Raw genomic sequence first — 23,782 nt, forward strand, 5'->3', positions numbered from 1 at the left:
ACTGCATTCACCATATATGCTGAATCTGAGATCAAATTAAATGCAAATGGGCAAATTTTGAATACTTTGACTACAACTTTCTATTCCACAATTTGAGGGGAACCTGGCTGAAATTGACACAGCACAGGAGGCTTATTTGCAATCATATATGCCCCACAACCAGTTTTTGAACCATCAGTAAAAACATTTGGCGCCCCACTAAGTGGGACTGAGGAAGTTACTTTTGGAAAAATCACAGGATGTTCCCTAAAGAATGATATTAAAGGATGCTTTGGATAATGATTATCTATCATTCCTTCAAACCCACATTGCAATATGGCCCAATTATCGATAGTGCCACACAAGGTCTTAACCTGGTGACTGGAGTAAGGCACCACAAGTAGCGCCGGGGGCAGTCCAAAACATTGAATGCTTTGTTGAATTCCACTATGAGCCAAACTAGCGACTGCTGTGGGATAATGTTCTATTGCTTTCGCTGGGGAGATTTTGGGATGAATCCAAAGCAATGGTCTTTCCTGCCATAACAATCCTGTAGGCTGATTATAGGTAGGGAGAATGCATAATGTGATAGCTTGACCTTCCTTCCATCTAGATAGAAATGCATTTTGTAGTCTTTCCTCAACTTTACATAAGGCTTCTCTTGCTTCAACAATCCATTGCCTAGGAGAATCAAGAGCCAGATCCCCTACTAATATATTATATAATGGCTTTAATTCATAATTTGGCAACTTTAAATAACTCCTAATCCAAGGCAACACTGTGTTACAAAAACCAAGTTCTTTTTTATCTGTGCTGTAATTTAGGCTGTCTTATGTAATAAAAGCTAAGAGTAGGCCCGACATGGTGGCACATGCCTTTAATCCCAGCATTCTGGAGGCAGAGGCAAGAGTTCCTCTGTGTCCCAGGACAGTTTGGTTCACATAGTGAGTTCTAGACCAGACAGGGTCATATACTGAGAACATGTCAACAAATGAAAAAAAAAAAAGAAAAAGAAAGAAAGAAAGAGAAAAAAATCTGTCTTTCTTACTGTGTACTTGATATTATTTTAATTTTGTTGAAAATTTACAATCACCACATGACTTAGGTACCTTGATTATCTCTTTCTAACAGATGAACCGATGTTTTAATTACGGTTACTAGAGTATTAAGTGGCAAAGCCACCCTAGTTTAGACAATGAGGTTTTTGTTTATTTGTTAAATGGGTGCATATTTTGTAGCCCATCTTGGGCTTGAACACCCAGTCCTCCTGGCTCCTTCCCTGATTTCGAGGCTTATAGACCTTTGTCCCCACTGAGTTCTTTTTTATTGTTTCTGTGCATGATTGCAGGCACACATTCCATTGTCTGCGTGTGACGACCAGGGGACACCTTTCTAGGGTTGGTTGTCTCCTTCCACCTGCCCAGAGCAGGGTCTCTCTTGCTGTTCCTGTTATACAGTGTACTTCAGGCTAGCTGGCCCATGAGCTAGGGATGATCGGACTTTGTATGACTGCTCCAGTTACAGGGGAACACCATTGACTGCCCCAGTTACAGGGGAACACCATTGACTGCTCCAGTTACAGGGGAACACCATTGACTGCTCCAGTTACAGGGGAACACCATTGACTGCTCCAGTTACAGGGGAACACCATTGACTGCTCCAGTTACAGGGGCAGTTACAGCTTTTTCAAAATAACTTAGGTCAGTATGAAAATGCTTTTACCCACTGAGCTGACTTGCAGACCAAGACTGAGTTCTTTTGTTTGTTTGCTTTTGGATTCTTTCTTTAAAAACAGAGTCTCACTACGTAGATCAGGCTGGCCTTGAACTCATGGAGATCTGCTAGCTTCTGCCTCCTGAGAGCTGGGATTAAAGGCATTCAAAACCATGCCTGGCGAGACTGAGATTTTTGTCCTATTTTAGTTTAGTTTAGTCTAGTTTAGTTTAGTTTAGTTTAGTTTGATTTATTGAGATGGAGTTTTTCAGTGTTGTCCTGGCTGCCCTGGAACTCAATCTGTAGACTAAGCTGCCTGGAACTCAAGACCTGCCTGCCTCCACCCTCCAAATGTTGGAATTAAAGGTGAATAAAAAAGAAAGAAAAGAAAAGAAGTTATTGGTCCTAGGTATGGTGGAAGGGAAAGATTATTGTAGAAATAAGGGAGAGCATAGTAAGAGGCAGAGGCAGGAACATCTGGAAGAGTCCAGGGTGTACATGACCAGTCTGAGCTGTGCCATGTAGAAGGAGAGAGGGACCAGGTACAGCTGTCAGGAGGCCCAAAGGTCCAAAGAGATCCAGTGTTGTAGAATAATCTTTTTATACACTGTGAATATATGTCACTTGTTTTGGTTTAATAAAGAGCTGAACAGGCAAGCCATTAACTAGGCAGGGTTTCCAGGCATGGAGGATGCTGGAAAGAAGGAGGAGGAGGAGGAGGAGGAGGAGGAGGAGGAGGAGGAGGAAGAAGAAGAAGAAGAAGAAGAAGAAGAAGAAGAAGAAGAAGAAGAAGGTAGAGTTGTGAAGAGATGCCAGGAACGCAGAGCAAGCAGCACACACATTACAGACTAAAAGTAATAGAGCCACGTAAAAGGATATACATTAAAAGATAAGGGTTCAGTTACCGGAGCTAGATAGAAACAAGCCCAAGTATTCAGCCAAGCTCTTAAAATTAATAATAAGTCTCTATGTCATAATGGTAGCTGGATGGGGGGGACAGAGAAAGACTCACTATCAGCAGGCAATCCAAATGATTATATAGGGAAGAACAGCTAAGCTCCCTGGGCTAGAGTTCAGGGTAGGGGTTGGGTATGTCAGCCAGGAGGACCCTGTAACAGGGGCTATAACAGGGGCTAAGGGATGCAGGGAGAACCTGGTGGCCAGGCTTGCTTTGATATATTAAATAGGCACCTCAGCCATTTGTTCCAGTTTGAAACTGGGCATGCATCACCAAGCCTGGCTAAAATTGAGTTCTTAACTACTACGTTTTATAATAATTTTGAGGTTTAGTCATTGCCAACAAACATAGCTATCTAGCATTTAAAATGATAGAGAAAGGGTGAATGGTTAGATGTAGGGAAGGGTTTTGTTGTTGTTGTTAAATAGTGTCTCAAAGCAAAATAATGAAGATGATAATTTAAAGTTATAATATGATCCCTACCTAATAACAGTGTTTGAGAGGCCAAAATTGCACAGTACACCTAAAATAATGTGCTTAGAATAATTTGCCATTGTTGTGGTTATGCTTTCGTCAACTGGATATAAGCTTGGGTCATTTGGAAAGCGGGAACCTCAACTGAGCAAATGTGTCCACCAGTCTGGTCTGCGGGCAAGCGTATGGGGGCACTGTCATGATGATTGACTGCCACAGCTGAGAATGATCTTAACGTGGCGGTGACAGGAATTGCACCCAGGGCTTCTGGGACTCTAGCAAGCACTTTGGCGGGCTTGTTTCTTTCCTGAGACAGGTGTCGGCCGGAAACAAGGACCTGCCTGAAACTCCAACTTCCCAGTCTCAGCCACCGAAGTGCAGTACTGAGTGCAATGTAACAATGATAACAGAAACGTACTGTTCATTCTGTAAAACTAAATTATTGCATTTCTGTAGTCTTTCAATTTGGGGCACGCGTGTGCATCCGTGTGACTAGATATGTATTGATACGCCCATATGTTTTCAGGTGTAGATGGCGCTGACATTTACGGTTGCTGTTCTAAACTGTCCTCACTAAAACCATCAACTCGTTAGGCTCAGCGTTTAGATCGTGAATCTCTCCTTCCAATCCTAGGAAAACCAACAGTCATATAATGTCACGCTTTCTTTCAATTCCAGAGTGCTACTACTGAAGGGTTGGCAGGAGGCCCAGGCCGATGCAGAGGGGAAACTGCACAGAGGCAGAAAGCCAGACTGTGGCGGCTCTAGCGCGGAGCTCGCCGGAAATCTCGCGGGAGAGCGGTTCTCCAGCGCGAGCTTCCGCCCCTGTTTGCTCTACTTCCGGTCTCCGGCCCATTTCGTGTCGGTCCGCTCGCTTCCTCCGGCGCCAGGGCGGGCCGGAACTTTGGTCATCCGGAACCCGTGTGCGCCGTTGCGCGTTGCCGGCCGGCGCCTGGGCGGCGCCCCGCTGATCTCTCCGTCCCTCGGGCTGCGGTCGCTGCGGAGCTCAGCCCCGCCGGTGTGGTTGAGGAGCGCGGGCGGGGTCTATGGTGGCTCCGTGGGCCGCTCTGCTGGCTGGTGCTTTTGTAGCAGGGCAGGCAGTGTTCCATGGCAGGGAACTTCTGGCAGAGCTCCCACTAGTGAGTGAGCGTCCGTTTGCTCCCGCGGGACGGTTCTGGGGCCCGGGGAGGGCCGGGCCTGCGACTCCCTGGGGCTTCCGTCCTGGCGGCCCGGGGAGCGTGGGCGAGCCCTCGGCCGAGGCTGGGCTCGGGACGTGGCGGCTGGGGACCCGGAGGATGGGCAGGGGGCCGGCGTGCGAAGGGAGACTGAGAAGGCAGCTGCAGGTGGCATCTGCGGTAGCAGAGAGGGGCGATGTGGATGTGGATGTGGGCGCAGCACGGTGTCGCTGCGTTGTGAGGTGGCCCGTCCCGTCCCGGCAGATCCGGCAGCCTTTGCCAGGTCTTGTTGAGCGCATCGACGTTATTCGCTATTCTTGTCGTTCGCCTTACTTGCAGATTTAACTCAGAGGAGAGGAGTGAGTCGTCCTTGTTTCTAACTGCTGCTTCGTGACTTTTTTTTTTTTTTTTTGATGCCTAGATTGTCGATCCGTTTTTGCTTTTTTGTTTGTTTGGTTTGGTTTTTGCGCCTGCCTCTTCCTCCTCAGTCGTGGGATTAAAGGCGTACGCCACCACTTGCCAGCTTCTAAATTGACATTTATGCCCCTCGAATACAGATAGCGCAGGTGCTCTCAACATGAACCCATTTTCATTCCTTATCCAATGTCTCTGTTTTGCTTTAAAAGTGTGTGTTTTTCCAGATCCTCTTTATTCCTTGAACCATTTAAATGAATGAATTTGGGTGCCTGTCAGTGACCATGGATGGACTAAAGTTATAGTTGAGACATTTTTCTCTAAATGCATTGAATAACGTGCAGAAAGATTGTGTGATCGGGCCAAGCGGGTTTTCCACTGAATATATAAAAACTGAACAGGACTTGATAGAAGACATCGTGGTTTAAGTAAATCTTAGGGTGAAGAGACTATAGAAATTTTAGTTTTGTGAATTGGATTGGCTCTTTTTCCTCTTTACCCAAGAACCGGGAAGAAGGGAACAGTGAGTTTGAAAACCTGTTTCTGGAAAGTGTGTTTTCCCTTGCTACGAAATGACTTTAGGGAGATGAACTCTTGTTCGTGGGACATCACTATGTGACATAGTATTTCTCGTTGTTTTCACTCACTGAGATGTTTTAGGTAAAGTTAAAATACAGAAGGAGGCGGGGTTAACATCGTCTGTCTCCATGATGTAATACTGAAACAGATAGTCTTGTATATATTAAATCTATCTTTGAGGAAGGGCCTTTGTCTAAAGGGTCCTAGAACCTGTGTGCTGGTGATTTGTACAAATGACAGCTTGAAGGAAATCCGGAAAGAGGTAGAGAACCTTTGAAAAACATCAAGAGATTCTGTTTTGTTTGGTTTGGTTTTTCAAGACAGGATTTCTCTGTGTAACAGCTCTGGCTGCCCTGGAATTTGCTCTGTAGACCAGGCTGACCTTGAATTCACAGAGTTCCCCAGCCTCTGCCTCCTGAGTGCTAGGATTAATTCTTTTCCCTCAAGTTCTCCTGTTTTGTTTTTTTTTTGTTGTTGTTTTGTTTTGTTTTGTTTTTGTTTTTGTTTTTTTCCTGATGAGGCTGTGGGTGTGCTGCTGAAAAGCTAGAAGAATCAGATGAATAACTCTCCTGAGAGTTTAAAATGGCATCCATAGCATCCTTATTTATTGACCAGACTGAACGGGAGTCAGCCACTATAGATTGACACAGAATTACTTGAAGATAGCAAAGCAGTCACAAGTATTGTCAAGAACCAAAGGGATTAATGTGGTTTACCAACAAGACAGAAATTTGAGCGGCGACAGTGAAAATGCTGGTTGAAAAAAAATATTAGAAAAATGTCAAATTTCCTCTGAGGCAGAATCTACTTGAGCATGTGTTGAAGAACTCAAGCTTTTCATTGAATATAATTTACTCAATATTTTAGAGACCTATTTAGAATTAATGCTAACACTGTGTGTTTCAGAGATAGGCTAGTGCTCTCTCTACCTCGGAGCTATATTCCTATCTAGACACTGTCTTTTAAGGATGTACCTCCAAAAAAAAAAAAAAAAAAGGAAAGAAAGAAAGAAAAAAAGGTGTGGTGCCACATCCTAGCAGTGATGGGGATGGGATGTCATTGGCAGGTGGATATCTGAGTTTGAAGCCAGCCTGGTCTACAGAGTAAGTTCCAGGATAGCTATGGCTACACAGAGAAACCCTGTCTCAGAGGAGAAAAAAAAAAAAAAAAGAGTTTTAGGTGCTTTTGTCTGTTGGCTTTCTATACTTTGTCTTAACATCTGTACTTTTCCAGTTTGCAGTGGATTTTGGATAAACAAGATCTGTTGAAAGAGCGCCAGAAGGACTTAAAGTTTCTCTCAGAAGAAGAGTATTGGAAATTACAAATATTTTTTACAAATGGTAAAGTTTTAAGTTGGTTGAAGTAGTATAGTATAGCTGGTCACCTTTGAGACTCTCTTGTGGTAATTATCAATGGATTATTACAGTCTATAGTTAATGCTTTTTTTAAATATATACACACACACACACACACACACTTATCATTGTAGTATTCCAGGTAACACTTTTTGCACCTTATATGTAGGAAGCACAGTGTTAGCTAATCTCCTTGGGTATTTCTAGTGCAGCCCCTTTTAAGATTGGTTAATCTTAAAAAGTAAAAATAAAAAATTATTTAAATTGACATCCTGTAGTTATCATTTTTACCTTGTAATTTTACATTAGCAAGAAGAGGATTTAGTCAAGAGACCTTTACTGTGCCAGGATAGCTTTGTTACCTGCTATTTTTTGTTTAATAAAAAAATTATGTATGGGATTTTGCCTGTATTTGTGCACTATATGTTATATAGTGTGAGGAGGCTTAGATCCCTAAGGACTAGAGTTACAAATGATGGTGAGCCACCATGTAGGTGCTAGGAATGGAACTTGAGTCTTCTGCAAGAGTAGGACTTTTTATATAGATAATATCAAAAGCATTAAAATATATAGTAAAAGAGGAATATTTGATATTCAACCTCCTTATTGCAAGATAACTTGTAAGCAGTTTCTTGTTTTTGCATGTTTCTGTATTTGCAAGTCTCTGTGGTTCAGAGGGTGTCAGAGAGTACCTAGCCATGAGGGGACATAATTCTATACTATGTAGAAATTACTATTAAAATTTAATGTTATTATAATGGTGCCAGATGATACATTTAAATTTTATTATTTCCTTTTTAGTTATCCAAGCATTGGGTGAACATCTTAAATTAAGACAACAGGTTATTGCTACTGCTACAGTCTATTTCAAGAGGTTCTATGCCAGGTATGGCTGTTTTATGTTCTTGTTAGCCTGTTTGAAATTCTCTTCTAATTTCCATATGCAGTATATAAGTGAGTCACTTGTTTGCTATAAAATTATGATTCCCTGATCACCCAGTATGTTTTCTAAATGGACAGAATTTAACTCCTGTCTAATTATGTTTTAGGTATTCTCTGAAAAGTATAGATCCTGTATTAATGGCTCCTACGTGTGTGTTTCTGGCATCCAAAGTAGAGGTATAAAACAATTTTGTGTTCTTCATCAAAGTATAATTATCATGTATGGTTAATCTTTTTTATATTGCCTTTGTATGGATAATCATAGGGGGTACAAGATAATATATACAATAATTTTATATATTTAATAAATATATAATATATTATGTATCATATGCTTGATAAATTTTTGTTTGATTCTGTAACTGTGGAGTATATAGCAGTAGGGTAAAAGGGCCTTGACCTTGATTTGATCTGAGACTAGAGTCAGGGTGAAAACACCCTGACTCTGATTGGACACCAGGCCTGAAACCAGGACCAAGAAAAAGAATCCCACCAATCCCTGAGCTTGCCTAAAATCAGGCCACAAAAATCCCACTAATCGTGTACTACCCTGGAAGTCTCTGCTCACCAAGAAACCCTATATAAAGCCCTTCTGCTCTGCTCCCGACTGCTTCTCATCCAAGCAGAGGCAGCGACCTCCTGGGTTCTTCCCTCCCAATAGCTCTCTGGTGTGGGGTTTGCTGTGGAGTTGACTTTGTGGTATGCCTTGACTCCTGACTGCCTGGATGCCTTTCCCTTCAGAGATGCATCACTTCCACAGGGAAGTCTTTCCCCTCTGAGCTGTGATACAGTCATTGGAGAAACTTCCCTTCAGAGCTGTAACACTGTCCCTAGGGGAAGCCTTTCCGCTTAGGGCTATAACACTTATATCCCATTTTATACATGAGGAAACTAATGCATAGACCAGGCTGGCCTCGAACTCAGAGATCCTTCTGTCTCTGTCTTCCGAGTGCTAGGATTAAAGGTGCACCGACACTGCCCAGCTTAGATCAATGTATGTATTAGTATACATTAATATATATTTAAATATATATAGTTGTTTTTTTGAGACAAGGTTTCTCTGTGGCTTTGGAGCCTGTCCTGGAACTAGCTCTTATAGACCAGGCTGGCCTCAAACTCACAGAGATCCTCGTGCGTCACCACCACTCAGCTTAAATTACAGAGTTTTAATTATAGGTATTTGAATTAAAGGACCAATTCTTGCTTTTTCTACTTTGTAGTAAGTAAATGGTTTAGGAATCTTAAGTGGTTTATCCAAAATTAAATGAGAATAAATTATATTACATGATAAATTTTAGCTCTTTTATTGTGGTAGTATATCAGGTTGAAAAGGAAATAACTTACCTAAGAAGCCTTATATTCCATTATAACTGCTTCATTCTTTTAGGACCATTGGTGTTTGTTTGGTCTTCTGAGTAATATCAGCATTTGTTTATTGATTGACTAGTTAGTTGATGTGTGCTAAGGATTGAACATTCTTGATAGGTAAGCAATGTACTTCTGAGCCATATACTCAACACAAATTATTGAAATTTTAAGGAAAGGTAATACATTTAGAAATTTAAATACTTCATAGATTAAGTAGGTAACAACCAACATACTGTAAACGTGAGAGGAGCTTGGGAAACTGCTGAACAATTCTCAGAAATCTTTAACATATACTGAGCTAGTAAGTACTTGATCTCATTTACTTTTCTCTAGGAATTTGGTGTAGTCTCAAATACAAGATTGATCGCTGCTACTACTTCTGTATGTAAGTGCAAAAAGTGTATTCTGTTTTAAGGATGAAATCTAAAGAAGGCTCTGTAACATACAGATTTTGTTTTGTTTATGACCCACATTTAGGTGAATTTATTACAGCTCCAAAAATATCCTTAGCATATTAGACAGGAAAGAAAAAAATGTCTGCAAAGATGTTTTTACTGATATACCTGTAATCTCAGTGCTTAGGAGGTGGAGGTAAAGGATTTATTTTTATTTTATGTTCATTGGTGTGTCAGATACCCTGGAACTGGGATTACAGACAGCTGTGAGCTGCCTTGTGTTTGTTGGGAATTGAATTAAGGCCCTCTGGAAGAGCAACCTGTGCTCTTAACTGCTGAGCCATCTCGCCAGCCCTGAAATGTCTCTTCGATCTACTCTTACTATTTTATGTGTATGAGTGTTTTGCCTGTATGTGTCTCTATGCAAACATTTATACGTGATGCCCAGGGAGGTAGTGAGCCTCCTTTTGGGTGCTGGGAATGGAAACTAGGTCCTAGGCAACAAAAACAATTAAGTAAGTATTCTTAACCATTGAGTCAACTCTCTAGCCTAAAAACACGTTTTTATATTCATTATGATATTACTCTTTTTTGAGACAGTGTCTCATCTGAAACTTGGACTCCTCCAGTTTCTATTTACCAGGGATTATTAATATCCTGGTGAGATTGTCATGCCTAGTTTAAAATAGTTTAAAATAACCCTCTTCAGTGATTAAAAAAAAAAAAAAAAGAGCTGTATTGATGAGAATTATGTATTTTCAAACCTTCAAATTGTATGGTATAGAAAGGAGTACTGACTAAGTAGTCAGCTGAGTTAATTTTTGTTTGCTTTCTGGCATTTTGAGACAGATGACACTATAGTCCTGTCTGTCCTGGAACTCACAGAACTGTGCCTCTTGAATGCTAGGATTAAAGATTTGCCATAACATCTTGCAACTCTTGTGTTTAAAGAACCACTTTTAACTATATGTAGGTGTATGTTTGCATGTGGGTATATGAATATGAGTGTAGGTGCCCAAGGGGGCTGAAGGCATCAGTCCCCGGTAGCTTGAATTACAGAGTTGTGAACTGCCTGGTGCTCTGTGGGTGCTAAGAACCAAACTCGGGTTTTCTGGAAAAGATCTTAACTGCTGTGTCATCGCTAGCCCCAGTTACACCAACTTTGCCCCAGTCTGTCTCTTTCTATTGTGTCCATTCCTATTCATACGTAACCTTTTAAATAAGTTGCTCTACCTCTAGGCATTAGGTTGCTTGGTTTGTTTTTAGACTTTTGAGACAGATACTCACTGTCTAGTCTTGGACTGACTTATGGTCGTTCTCATGCCTCAGCTTCTAAATGCTGAGATTACAGGCATAACCCACATCATCTTTCTCCATTCATATCAGTCCTTTTTAAAATGTGTGTATATGCGCACTTAGTGTGGTTTGCTGTGTATATATGCATGCTTGTATGTGGTGGATATACATCCTTTGTATATGTGTACATGGCAAGACCTGAGGTTGGAGCATAGAGTTATCCTCATTTCTCTTTCACCTCATTCATTGAGGCAGGATCTCTCAGTTAGTTAAACCCAGAGCTGGCCAATATGGCTAGTCTTGTCACTAGCCAGGTTATTGCAGGGAGCTCCTGTCTCTGCCTTTTGAGGCTGGAGTCACAAATGGACTGCCTGTTACACATGTCATTTATATGTCTGGGGATACAGACTCTGGTTTCCTCATGCTTGTAGCTCATGAACTGCTGACACATCTTCCTAGACCACATCTTAGGCTCAAGAGTACACATTTTCTGGAAGAGTTTAATAACACCATAAATGTTTCTGGAAACATTTAATTTTTTTTCATCTGCAAGTTATAGAGTTACTATGAGGATAAAACCAGTTTAAAAAAAAAAAATATATATATATATATATATATATACACATACACATATATATGTGGCGTGTTGAACAATGCATTGCTGTTTCTTTTCTAGGATTTTGGTTTTTTGTTTTGTTTTTTTGTTTTTTTGTTTTGTTTTTTAAGACAGGGCTTCTCTGTGGCTTTGGAGGCTGTCCTAGAACTAGCTCTTGTAGACCAGGCTGGTCTCGAACTCACAGAGATCCGCCTGCCTCTGCCTCTGGAGTGCTAGGATTAAAGGTGTATACCACCAATGCCTGGCCCCTTTCATTTTCCAAGATTATTACAACAAAATACCAGATTGGATATTTAAACAGAAAAGTGCTTTCTCAAAGTTCTAGAATCTGAAGGTCCAAAAATCAAGGCACCAACAAGTTTGGTTTCTCTTTTGGCCTTCTTTTTTTTTTTTTTTTTTTTTTTTTTTGTTTGGCTTTTGTGGTTATTCTTCCATTGCCCTTGTGTGCCTACAGCTTTTCTTTCTTACTTTTTTTTTTTTTTTTTAAGGTTTATCTTATACCTGTAAGTATCTCGCCTGTATGTATACCATGCTGGTGCTGTATAGATCAAAATGAGTATTGTGTCCCCTGGAACTCTAGTATTAGGCTACCATAATAGTGGTGGCCATATGGATGCTAGGACCAAACCTGGGTTCTCTACAAGGAGCAGCAAGTGTTCTTTTTTTTTTTTTTTTTTTTTCTTATACATATCGGTCCCAGTTCCCTCTCCCTCCCTCCCATCCCCCTCCCACCATCCTATTCCTCTTCCACTCCACAGGGAGGGTGGGAGCAGCAAGTGTTCTTAACCACTGAGCCATCTCTATCCATCCCCCATGCGTCTTTCACATCTTATCACTAAAACAGCAGCAGTCAGGTGTGGTGACACAGGCGCCTTTAGTCCTAGCACTTGGGACATAGAGGCAGGTAGATCTCTGTGGGTTTGAAGCCATTCTGGTTTACGTAGTGAAGTAACTATCACCTTAAGTACCTACCACTTTTCTTTCAGTGATTGCATCCTCCAGCTATGGCTAGCCTTCAGCATGAGTCGTGGGGGTACTTTATATCCAAACCACATCAAGCACTCCTGTAGAATTATAACCTGCTCTTAGGACCTAATTTAACGTTTACCTCTTTTTAAAAATGATTTATTTAAATGTTTGAGTATGCGTGTACATATGGGCACCTGAAGAAGCCAAAAACAAAACAAAAAGGGTGTTGCATTCCCTGGAGCAGTAGTTACATGCAGATGTGAGCTGCCTCACATGGGTTGAAAGCTGAACTCTGTCATCTGCAAGAGAGTAAGTGTTCTTAATCACTAAGCCTCTTTATTGCTGTAAAGGTTTCTCCAGGTATAATCCCCTTCTGAGGTAGTAGGGATTAGGACTTGAACATGTAAATTATCGATTTTGTTTGTTTTTGAAAGAGTTTTACTACATAGACTTGAAGAGATAGATGGCTCAACCAGATGGCCTGAGTTTGATCCCTAGAACCCATAAGATGTCCTCTGAATTCCACCCACATTATGGTATACATGTGTGTGCATGTACAAACACAGGATAAAGTTTAAAAAATATGGATCTGGTGTTGGTAGCATACTCCTTTAATCCCAGCACTTGAAAGGTGTAGGAAGGCGGATCTCTGAGTTCAAGGCCAGCCTGGTCTACAGAGTGAGGATCATACAGGCTGGGGCTATACAGAGAAACCTGTCTCAAAAACAAAGAAGTGGGTCATATCACTTTTGCTTTAAGTGGTAGAAGCTGACATGTTCTAACGTAAATCTAATCTCAGTGGGGGTGTTAGGTGTCCAAGTCCAGGGCTTAGTGACATGTATCAATTACAAACTTTTTTGAAACAGGATTGAAGCCAGATTGGCCTCAGACTCTGAGATCCCCCTGCCTCGCAATTGCTGGGAATAAAAGTGTACCAGTCCTGTACAGACATTATTTTACCTTGTTGAAATGTAATACCTAAAGTGCACACAATTCCTCCTAGTTTGAGTGAAGGAAGTACTTGTACCAATGGAAGAAATTATATACCAGAGCTGCTGGAGCTGCCAGTTGCTACCTTAATTGGTTTGACTATTTGAACCTAATGACTCAAATACACTTTTCTCAATAGTACTTAAGTATGTGTAACTCATGACTTCTTGAGGAGATAGCTAACAGTGATTTTTCATTTGTTCTTTCTTAGTGACTATAAATGGTAACAACGTGTATAAGAAAATGACCTAGAAACTTTGCATGTATCATGATGCTGTCATTTAAATGTGTTTTGTCAAGGTACATGCCTGTAATGCCAGCAGAAGGCAGAGGCCAGCAGGTCTCTATTACCTGGAGGCCTGCCTAGCCTACATAGCAAGTTCCAGGCCAGCCAAGGGTACATAATGATCCCTTGTCTCAAAATTTAAAAGACAGTAAATTAATACATAAACGTATTTATGCATTTGTTTATAAATACACTTACATATTTATGTCTTTTGGTAAAGAAGCACTTGTAAACGCAAAGTGTCAATTAGTTTAAAAAACCCTTTAGTCTCAGATTATCATTGCTAATTTTGGTATATGACCTTACCTTCTCCCACCCGTTTTTTTTTTTTAATGAGTTGTGTCCTGTGTTCATTCTAAGATAAATTACAAGCAAATAGAAAAATAATCACTCTAGAGTTGGAAAGATTTAGAGATGATAGAATCTAGTGATTTTTTTCCCAGTCTTTTAATCTTTAAAAAAGCTTTTTCCTTTCTTCTCCTTTCTCTTCTTCCCCTCTCTTTCCCTCCCCCACCTTCATTCTTCCCTTTTCCTTTACCTTTCCAGTCATCTTGCTATACTCCCAAGTGCTGGGAGTGCAGGCACATGGCACCATTGCAGCATGAACCTTAGTTTCTACAATGAAGCTTAGTTTAAGCTCTCCAATTGTGTAAACAATTCCCACCCGTCTCTGTCCTCCCTGAAAATAAAGCTCCGGTCTTTTAAGTGTTTTATGAGAGCTCCTGCTCTAAGTAACAAATACAGCATACTCTAACATTTTGTGCTACGTTAAAGGCATTTTGAACAGATTTCATGTTGGCATTTTCTTGGTTTTAATTGTATTATTTTGTTTCTTATAGTGAAAACTAGATTTTCCTATGCCTTTCCAAAGGAATTTCCTTACAGGATGAATCATGTAAGTATATTATATAAAACTCTGTATTAACTATTTTATATTAGAACAAACTTCATAGTCTCTTAGAAATGGAAGTTTCAAGTTCTATAAAATATAGACATTATTTTATATTAAATCTCAGTAACTTCTCGATTTTTCTGGTAGTACTTCAAAATAGAGATTAGTAATCAGTTAAATCGCCTTAGGAAGTTTAGAAAGTTTTTGTTGATGGGGATGATTGGGTTTTTTGTTGTTGTTGTTTGGGGGTTTGGTGTTTTGTTTTGTTTTGGGGTTTTTTGTTTGTTTGGTTTTTGGTTTTTTTTTTTTTTTTTGTTTTGTTTTGTTTTGTTTTTGTTTTGAGACAGGATTTGTCTGTGTAGACCAGGCTGGATTCCGTCTCCTGATGCTGAAATTAAAGGCATGTGCTACATGCCTGGCTTAAATTTAAACTTTCTAACAGGATTTTGTTTTGTTTTTAAGTCACAAGAATTCTGGGGTAGTAGAGTAAGTGCTTAGCATATTTGAGACTTTGGGTTCAATTCCATGTTACTCACATCCCCTAAAAAAGAATATATGATACTGCCTTTTCCTTACAAGGATTTAAAACGTAACAGTAAAATGCTATTTTTGTTTGAGGCCAGCCTGGTCTACAGAGCTAGTTCCAGAACAGGCTCCAAAACAATACAGAGAAACCCTGCCTCACAAAACAAAACAAACAAACAAACAAAAAAAAAAACCCCGCTATTTTTTGCCAGGGCTTCATATTTGCTGTTTACTCCTAGCACTCAAGAGAAGAGGCAGGCAAATCTCTGTGTCTTTGAGGCCAGCCGGTGTAGATCATCAGGCCCTGTCTGAAAAAGTAAATGAAACTCGTAACTATATTTTGCCTGGCAGTGGTGGCTCACACCTTTAGCTCCAGCACTTGGGAGGCAGAGGCAGGCTATCTCCCTGATCTACAGAGTGAGTACAAGGAGAGGTTCCAAAGCTACACAGAGAAGACTTGTCTTGAAAAACCAAAAAACAACAACAACAACAAAAATTATTGTGATTGTTAATACTAATGTAAATTACTGTGTTTATTTTCTTGATTTAGACATTTTATGTAAGACTAGTAAATTATTTAATTGATCTGTAAGTTGTTACTTTAAACAAAAGAATTTTCATGTAATTATGCTATTTTCACTGGATAATTTTTTTTTAACAGATACTAGAATGTGAATTTTACCTTTTAGAATTAATGGTATGTATATATTTTCAAAATACAGTAACACTTAATGAATTGTTCTGAAGGAAAGTAAATTTTAAATTTATATGATATGTGACGGCAAAATCATAGAATTATAATAGCATTATCAACTGTTTTCCTTCTGAGGCCTGTAAAATAATTTGTGTATCTTACTTGGGCTTGGAAATTTTTTAAACTTTTATTTTAACTGTAGTAAGGATTACAGCAAATAAGCCAGGAAGTTAAGCCACAGCAAAGTGTGTATTCGCACACATGTACACATGCATGCAGAACTAAAGACAGATTGCATCTTGGGCAGAATTCTGCTCCTCCATTCAGAACTGTAGCTTTATAGGCTGGTGAGAGGTGTCAGTGTGTTGCAGATGTCACACTTTGTGTCTCTAAGGGAAAGAGTGGATGCTGACTGGCTGCTACCTGATTTACCAAGGTATATTCCAGAGAGAGTACTGCCGTCACTATCACAGTAGCTTAGATTGTATTTGAATAAAAGAATAAAAAGGAAGAAGCAAAAATGAGAAAAATCAGTTTGAAATACACAGAACAGTTAGTTGGAAGTGATACTGTTTTATGTTGTAATAAATCTGCTTTTGTACATACATTTTTTAAACTGTTTCTAGGACTGTTGCTTGATAGTGTATCATCCTTATAGACCTTTGCTGCAGTATGTGCAGGACATGGGCCAAGAAGACGTGTTGCTCCCCCTTGCATGGTAACAGACACAAGTTACTCATATGTAGCTGCTGCCAGACAGGAGGGTAACGACTAAAGACGTGCGTTAGTGTTTAAAGTGCCCCAGACACTTTATACTCAGCAAACATTTGCCTGTTAAATTTTAATAACTATAGTGGTATAAAGTTAGAAAGTCATATATATCTTGAATTACCTATTTGATAAAGTATATCTGTTAATGTTTCATATGAAAACCACGACTACATGAAAATTAAGAATGAATTTATTCTTAAAATAATAATTTTTATTGGATTTAATACAAATCTATTTCAAATAATGGCTTTTAATTTTACTTATTATTTTTCAAAAAGATGAAAAACTTATTTTACATAATTTGTTGTGAGGTCCCTACATCAAAAATATACTCACCCATACATGAATTTTATATTCAGTAAGTGTATCTCTTTGTTGTCACATTCAGGCATCCATTGTTTTGTCTCTATGTTCTCATCTTTATGGCTCTTCTCAGTAATAGAACAGGAATATAAATGTACAAAAATGGGAAATCTGGCTCCCTCTAGGAGAAATTACATAGTGAAGTAGTTGTGCTGCTACTAATGATGAGATTTACATTTCTACAGGAGAATAGTGAATGATACCTACAGGACGGATCTTTGTCTGCTGTACCCTCCTTTCATGATAGCGTTAGGTATGTAATTTTGGAGTGCCTTTATTGGTTAGACTGTTTCTGCCTATTTAGGTCATCCTAAAATACATTTTGCCTGATTGTAATTTACGTTTTTATGAAGTGGTAGACTAATCCTTGAATGTGAGCTTTTCAGTAATATGTACTACAACAGATTAGCATTGCTGACCCTTGATGGGAGATGTCATTTTGTATATGTTTCTCATACTGGTTAATAATAAAGCACTGTTGGCCAATAGGAAAGGAAGATAGGAGGAACTAGGAGACAAGGAGGAAATAGGAAGTAGTAAGGAGGAGTCAAGATGGAGAGTCTGGAGAAAGCAGTATGCCGCCGGCTCCCCGGTAAGAGAAATACATAGATCAGCAGAAATGGGTTAATACTTAAGACAGAGCTAGCCGATAAGAAAGTAGTAACTGGCCAACAGTATAATATCTAATACAGAGTCTCTGTGTATTATTTGGGGCTGGCGTGGCGGCGGGACAAGACTGGCAGCAGGCGGAAAAACCGTACTCGTTACAGACCCTCAATCCCTTTTTTGATAATTTCCCCCTTTAATTCATTTAAAATGTTTTAATCAGTACCTCAACAACGTTCTTGTTTGCTTAAAGGGAAAACTCAGGTGTAAATATGCTGTTAGTTGTCTCAAGTGACTGCTTCTGACTTCCATTTCTGGATCAAGTGAACACTCAAGAGATTAAGGAAAGAGGCACCTCTGCTGCTATTGTTAGAAGTTAGCTGTCATCCCACAGGGTGGGGAAGGCATGCAAGGATGGGCTAGAGTTAAGTAGACCACATAGACACATTGCTGTCTTTACAGTTGTAGAAGTAATTATGTAAATTTTCTGAGCTTGTAAAATTGTGGGAGGGATAGTAACTTTATAAAAATAGAGCACCGATGTCTGTTATATCCTAAGCACTTGATAGTTCCTGGGCCTTTTTTCTTCTCCTATTGATTTTCATGGCTTCTTTCTTAGTAGTAGTAAGAGTACTAGAGGTCACACATGGATTATACTTAACACTTCTGCAGCACTGGTGACTCTTGTAAAGCACTGGGCATGGTGCTATTCTGAATTAACAAAAATTAGCTATATATTTTGGTTTCTCAAGATGGTTTCTTTGTGTAGAACTCGCTCTGTAGTCCAGGCTGGCCTATAACTCACAGAGATCCGCCTGCCTCTGCCTCCCAAGTGCTGGAACTAAAGGCATTTAAACCACCGCCCAGCAAGATTTATTTATTTATTTTATGGATAGGAAGGAATGCTTTATCTGCATGTTACTGTATGCCAGAAGAGGGCATCAGGTTCCACTATAGATGGTTGTGAGCCACCATGTACTTGCTGGGAATTGAAATCAGGACCCCTGAGCAGTCAGTTCTTTTAACCACTGAGCCATCTCTCCAGCCTACAAGACTCTTAAAAGTTTGACTGACCAAACGTGACTGTAGTGCAAAGGCCAATTGTATGGAGTACAGTTTTTCCTCCCGCCGCCCGGTCTTGTCCCGCCACTGCGCCAGCCCCAATTAACACACTGAGACTCTGTATTTAATATTATTCTGTTGGCCAGGTACTTGTTTCTTATCGGCTAGCTCTGTCTTAATTATTAACCCATTTCTATGTATTTCCACGTGGTCTTACCGAGAGCGGAGGAACGGCAGTTCTGTTCTCTCCAGACTCTCCATCTTGACTCCTCCTTACTACTTCCTCTTTCCTCCTTGTCTCCTAGTCCCTCCTATCTTCCTTTCCTATTGGCCAACAGTGCTTTATTATTAACCAGTATGAGAAACATATATACATAATGGCATCTCCCATCAGCCAATAAATGCTTAAGTGAAATTTAGCTTTTTAAATTTTAAATTATATCCCTTCGGTATGGGTTCCATTGATTGAGAGCTAAAGATACAGGTCTAAGGAGGGAAAGTTTGCAATAGACATTTTGGGGTATTTGGGTGGGGTCTGCCACTGTAGATACCAAAAGGTCATGGGTTGTTAGTAATATCCACTCCTACTTATTTCCTCCTTTGAGGAAACAACCCCTGCATGATTAACATTCCTGATTGCCTCAGCAATCTGTGGATGCAAGGACTGCCCCCCAACAAACATTTTTTAAGACTTAACAGTTCATTTGTTAGGTAGGGTTTTGTTTTCTGTCACTGACTCCTGTGTGATTTGAGTACTTTGCACTACTGTTCATAGGTAATTTTTTTTCCTGCTTAATTTCTTGTTTGGAGTTTTTTTCTTATAACAAATCTGCCTCAAGGTACCCACACCATGACCAGTATACATTGAAGACAAGGTGTCAAGACCTACATCTAGAGATTTCTTTTTTTTTTTTTTTTTTTCTTTCTGTATCAAGTTGTTAAGTGGTCTATTAAATGTTGGTTCACAGACTTGTGTGTGTGTGTTTGTGTATAGCTATATGTAGCTATATTTTAAAAAATAGTATTGGAAAATAAGATAAAATCTTTATGAAAATCTTTAGTTCTAAGACTGTTTACCCTTATATTTGAACAATTGTCTCTGATTTTCTTTTTAGCTTGCCTACATGTAGCCTGTGTTGTACAACAGAAAGATGCTAGGCAATGGTTTGCAGAACTTTCTGTGGATATGGAGAAGGTACTCTTCTTTTTTGAAGACATAGTCTTACTGTACAGCCCTGCCATGCCTGGAAATTGCTATGTTGATCAGGCTGGCCTTAATACATCAAAACCCATCTGTGTCTATCTCCCAAGTGCTGGGAGTAAGGCTTGTGCCACCAGGTTCTGCATGATGTATGTTCTTTAAATACTGATACATTGCTAGTTTTGCTACTGAAAGCTTTTCAAATATTTTCTTCTAGATTTTGGAAATAATCAGGGTTATTTTAAAACTATATGAGCAGTGGAAGAATTTTGATGAGAGAAAGGAGATGGCAACTATTCTTAGTAAGATGCCAAAACCCAAACCACCCCCTAACAGGTACATTTTAGACTTAATTACTGATTTGATTTCATTGTATAGTGTTCTCAAGTTATAGATTGTGTTATGTGTTATCTTTTTCTAAAAACTTATACTAAAATTTCTTGATTTCTGTTTATGTAATTTCTGTCTTGATACATTGAGGTATGTCTCAGTTTTAAGATAAATCCTCTGTCTAGTAACTTTTCCTGTTGCAGTGGAGGTCTATTACAGGTATCCCTCAACATATAGCCACATTCTGAACATAGATGGAACTGAATGAATTAGGCAAACTTATTTGAAATTCAGAGATAAAAAGCTCAAATAATTCTTTCCATTTGATTCTGCCATTCCTCTCCCTTCAGCAATGATTATTTTATACATTCAGTAACTATTTTCAAACACTTTGATGATCTGATATACTAAAGATAGTAAGTTTTGACTTCTGAGTAATCTTATGATCCATAGCACACAGTTACATACAATCTTGGAAAAATGAGCCTCCTCTGCTAAGAAGCTTTTGTTGTTTTAAATGAATCTGTCCATTAGTCAAGTGACTCTGCCCCTCACTATGTGTCAGATCATTCAAGGAAGAGAAAAAGGTGAGAAGGAAAATAAATGCTGTAAGCTCAGTTGTTACCTCAAAGGTTATATAGCACTGAGATGCATTTATAAATGCTGCTGGCTAGCGTTGGTATTACACTTAAGAAGAAAGTAATGCTTAACTGTTATGAGGAGCTGCCTAAGGCAGTCATTCAAACAGCTACCTTTGGATGCGTTTTTTACAGAAGCTCCCTGAGTGATTCTCCACTAATGGCAGGGCCTGAAGCTGCAAGATGATGGTGGACAAGATAAGGCAATCTCCTATTGTCACAGTTACTGGTATTTCCAGCTTTAGTTATTTTTATATTAATATTCAGCATTTTCTAGGAAATTACCATATTTTTGATGTATAAAAAGGTTTGTTATAATTACCTATGGTTTTATTATGTCACTGGAGAGCAGGTTTTTGTTTTTGTTATTGTTTGTTTGTTTGTTCTTTTTTTTAAAAGACACTTTGGATTTTCCTAAAGAGTAGAAATAGAGTTTTACATGTCAGATTAATTTCGTAGGAAATTTGTCCAGAACTTGTAATCTCTATGTTGAGTGATGCCTGTAATAATAGTGAAATCCCAAACGCTAACTTAAATCTTTGAATGTATATGCACACTAACTTCCAGACTGCTTGTTGTGTATGAGGGCCCAAAGTTACAGAAGAATAAAAACATAAAACCAAATGTTAGTTTTCTGGATTTTAATTTTTCTACACCTGTGTTTTACCATCAGAAATGTCTTTGTTTTGTAGACTTGTGCCACACAATAATTAATTTCAGAAACTAGTAATACTATCAGGTGTTGAAAATGAATCTTTTAATTGGCATACAATTTCTTTTTTCCCCGTTTGAACAGTGAAGGAGAGCAGGGTCCAAATGGAAGTCAGAACTCTAGCTACAGCCAATCTTAAAACACCCTGAAGAAGCCTGTAGAGGACCACTTGGAAGTAAAGCCTTGGACAGTTTGAGTAAACTCTTCATTGGAAAGCAGATGCAATTGAATAGCTTGTTCCTGTCAAGCATATTGGGAATTGACTTAATTTTTTCCAAATAAGTTTACCTTACTTAATTTGATTCTAGTGTATAATTTATTAAATCTTAATTATAAAATTTAACAAAGCTCTGAGGGGACCTATTTTAGACATACACAGACATTTCAGAGTTAACTTCTCTCACACAGAAATAAATATACACACACTATTATTTGATTAGGATAATTGAAGACTTTTTTTTTATTAATAATACCATTTTGTTTTGTTTGTCGAGACAGGGTTTCCCTCTGTAGCTTTGGAGCCTTCCCTGGAACTCACTCTGTAGGCTAGGCTGGCCTCAAACTCACAGAGATCTGCCTACCTCTGTAATAGCTTTTGTTAAATTAAGGCAGGAAACATGAAATGTCATTTGTTTAAAATTCTCTTTGGACATCAAGGGACCAAAACAGGACATAAAAAGTCAGTAAGAACCCCCCCACTCTCTCCAGTTTGAGGGAGATTAAATGAGAACTTACTGATTTTTAAATTATATTTTATTCAGTACTTTTTCTGTCATCACAGAAGATCTTAGCCCGGCCTGTTAGAAAAGTGCAATATGTATAGTATATGTTGACATTTTAAAAGTTATATTGACTTACTAGCTGTTTTGAAATGCTGGGAAACCTGAAAGAAAAAGTTACTTGCTATTATTTCAGAGTTAATAAGCATTTTAAAAGTTTAGTTTGCTTAAAAGATGAAGTTGAAATTTGGTGAGGTTTTATTGTTAATCTGTCCTAAACATTTTTATGATATACATACACGCTAGTCTAATTTTATGTCTTAGTGAGAACTGACACATGGGCAGCTAATGTTCTGAGTCAAGAACCTCGTCAGGTTTCAGGCCAGTATGGTACTGGCTGTTACTCATTTTCGTGAGTGTAGACTTTAGAACAGATGCTACATCTGTAGAACTGGTATCTCTGAAACTTCATAAATTACTCATTTTCTTCAGACTTGAAGGAAGAATGACATATAAAACTCGGAGGAATGGGATATTAATGTGTAGTTTTGCACTCCTAAAAGTTAATCATGAAAAAAGTTACTAAGCATTGACCTCCTAGTTAAACCTGGAAGAATAAAGATTTAAGTTTTTCAGCTGTATTTCCTGTCTTGAATTCATTTTGTTAAGTTTGACTTAGGTTTTCTGAGAGTCTCTCTGCATGTTAAACTAAAGCCCCTATGCTTTGTAAAGGGGTGATTTCATATGGTTTATAAATAATTACAAGAAAAGTCTTGATTCCTTATGGAGAGTGTCAGATGAGCTGGAAAGGAGGTGATGCTTTGGTACCAATGTGGGACCTCCTAAGGTTGTATAAGATAAGAAGCAAGAAAACAAGTTCTTTCAGGTCTTAAAGAGTTAATCTGAGCTTAGTTTTATCTTCAAGCTTTTTTTTTTTCCAGTGTAATCTCTGTGCTTCATAGTTTTCTTTGCAATCTCTTATGGTAGAAAATTTAAATTTAGGAGAGCAGACACAGCAGTGTAACAAGCCTCCATGCATGATTTGCCTCAGTGTTACTGATTTGTAGACAGTTTCATCTTATTTCAATTTCCACACCAGTCTCCAGTTTGCATATTGTTTTGACGGAAATTCCAGATATATTATTTCATCTGTAAATATTCCAGTATGTACTCCCAAGAGGTAATGGCTCCTTACAACACTATAAAAGTAATAACTTTTATAGTTTAATATACTTTTGTATACTTAACAATTAATGAAAATAATTATCAAATATTACATAAAAGTTTCAGTTCCCTGGAAGTTGCAGAACATTCTATGTATTCATTTATAAATCCTTTAGTTTTATATTCATTGATTCATATACCATTTTATTAACAAAAAATTCCTTATTTTCTTTGTTCATATGTTAAATTTCCCATAGCCTAAATTTTACTGTGTGGGCATCTTTAGCATGCCGTTTAATTTTTTTTCCTTTGTATTCCTATAAATTGGTAATTGAATATGAAGGGTGATCACATTGAGATTCTTTTTGTTTTGGCTAGACTACTGTATAAAGTAGCAGTCTTCTTCCATTAGTAAGTAAATAGTGGCTATTACTGTATTGTTACCCACTTATGAGAAGTATTGTTTTTCAGAATCAGTTACTGTCTTAGGCACACTGTCCAGTATCATAGCCACCAGCCACTTAGGGTTGAATGGTTACCATGTGGCTTGTCTGAATGCAGATATGCTATAAATGTGCAAACATGTTGAACTTCAG

The 23,782-nt window shown here is 38.7% G+C and overlaps 1 protein-coding gene across 3 annotated transcripts; it reads left to right on the top strand.

The window, feature by feature from the left end:
* Nucleotides 1-4,137: 4,137 nt before the first annotated feature.
* Ccnc (cyclin C) lies at nucleotides 4,138-22,663 on the top strand. 3 transcript variants are annotated; one of them, XM_051198484.1, is made up of 13 exons: nucleotides 4,138-4,263; nucleotides 6,526-6,632; nucleotides 7,449-7,533; nucleotides 7,697-7,766; nucleotides 9,291-9,342; nucleotides 14,349-14,404; nucleotides 15,588-15,623; nucleotides 16,247-16,338; nucleotides 16,940-17,007; nucleotides 19,538-19,617; nucleotides 19,841-19,959; nucleotides 20,727-20,820; nucleotides 21,388-22,663. In XM_051198484.1, the coding sequence occupies exons 1-12, from the start codon at nucleotides 4,232-4,234 to the stop codon at nucleotides 20,776-20,778; spliced, it is 849 nt and encodes a 282-aa protein (XP_051054441.1). In that variant the 5' UTR covers nucleotides 4,138-4,231; the 3' UTR covers nucleotides 20,779-20,820; nucleotides 21,388-22,663. The 3 variants fall into 3 exon arrangements, with proteins under 3 accessions (XP_051054441.1, XP_051054421.1, XP_051054431.1); XM_051198464.1 differs by lacking the exon at nucleotides 20,727-20,820; XM_051198474.1 differs by lacking the exon at nucleotides 21,388-22,663 and having other exon boundaries at nucleotides 20,727-21,215.
* Nucleotides 22,664-23,782: the final 1,119 nt, after the last annotated feature.

The sequence above is a fragment of the Phodopus roborovskii genome, unplaced genomic scaffold (genome assembly GCF_943737965.1).
Source record: "Phodopus roborovskii unplaced genomic scaffold, PHOROB, whole genome shotgun sequence".
Classification (NCBI taxonomy): domain Eukaryota; kingdom Metazoa; phylum Chordata; class Mammalia; order Rodentia; family Cricetidae; genus Phodopus; species Phodopus roborovskii.

Coding starts and splice junctions, on each gene's coding strand:
- Ccnc (XM_051198464.1), top strand. CDS start 4,232: ATGGCAGGGAACTTCTGGCAGAGCTCCCACTA. Junction 4,264..6,525: donor TTCTGGCAGAGCTCCCACTA/GTGAGTGAGCGT, acceptor GTACTTTTCCAG/TTTGCAGTGGATTTTGGATA. Junction 7,767..9,290: donor TTCTGGCATCCAAAGTAGAG/GTATAAAACAAT, acceptor ACTTTTCTCTAG/GAATTTGGTGTAGTCTCAAA.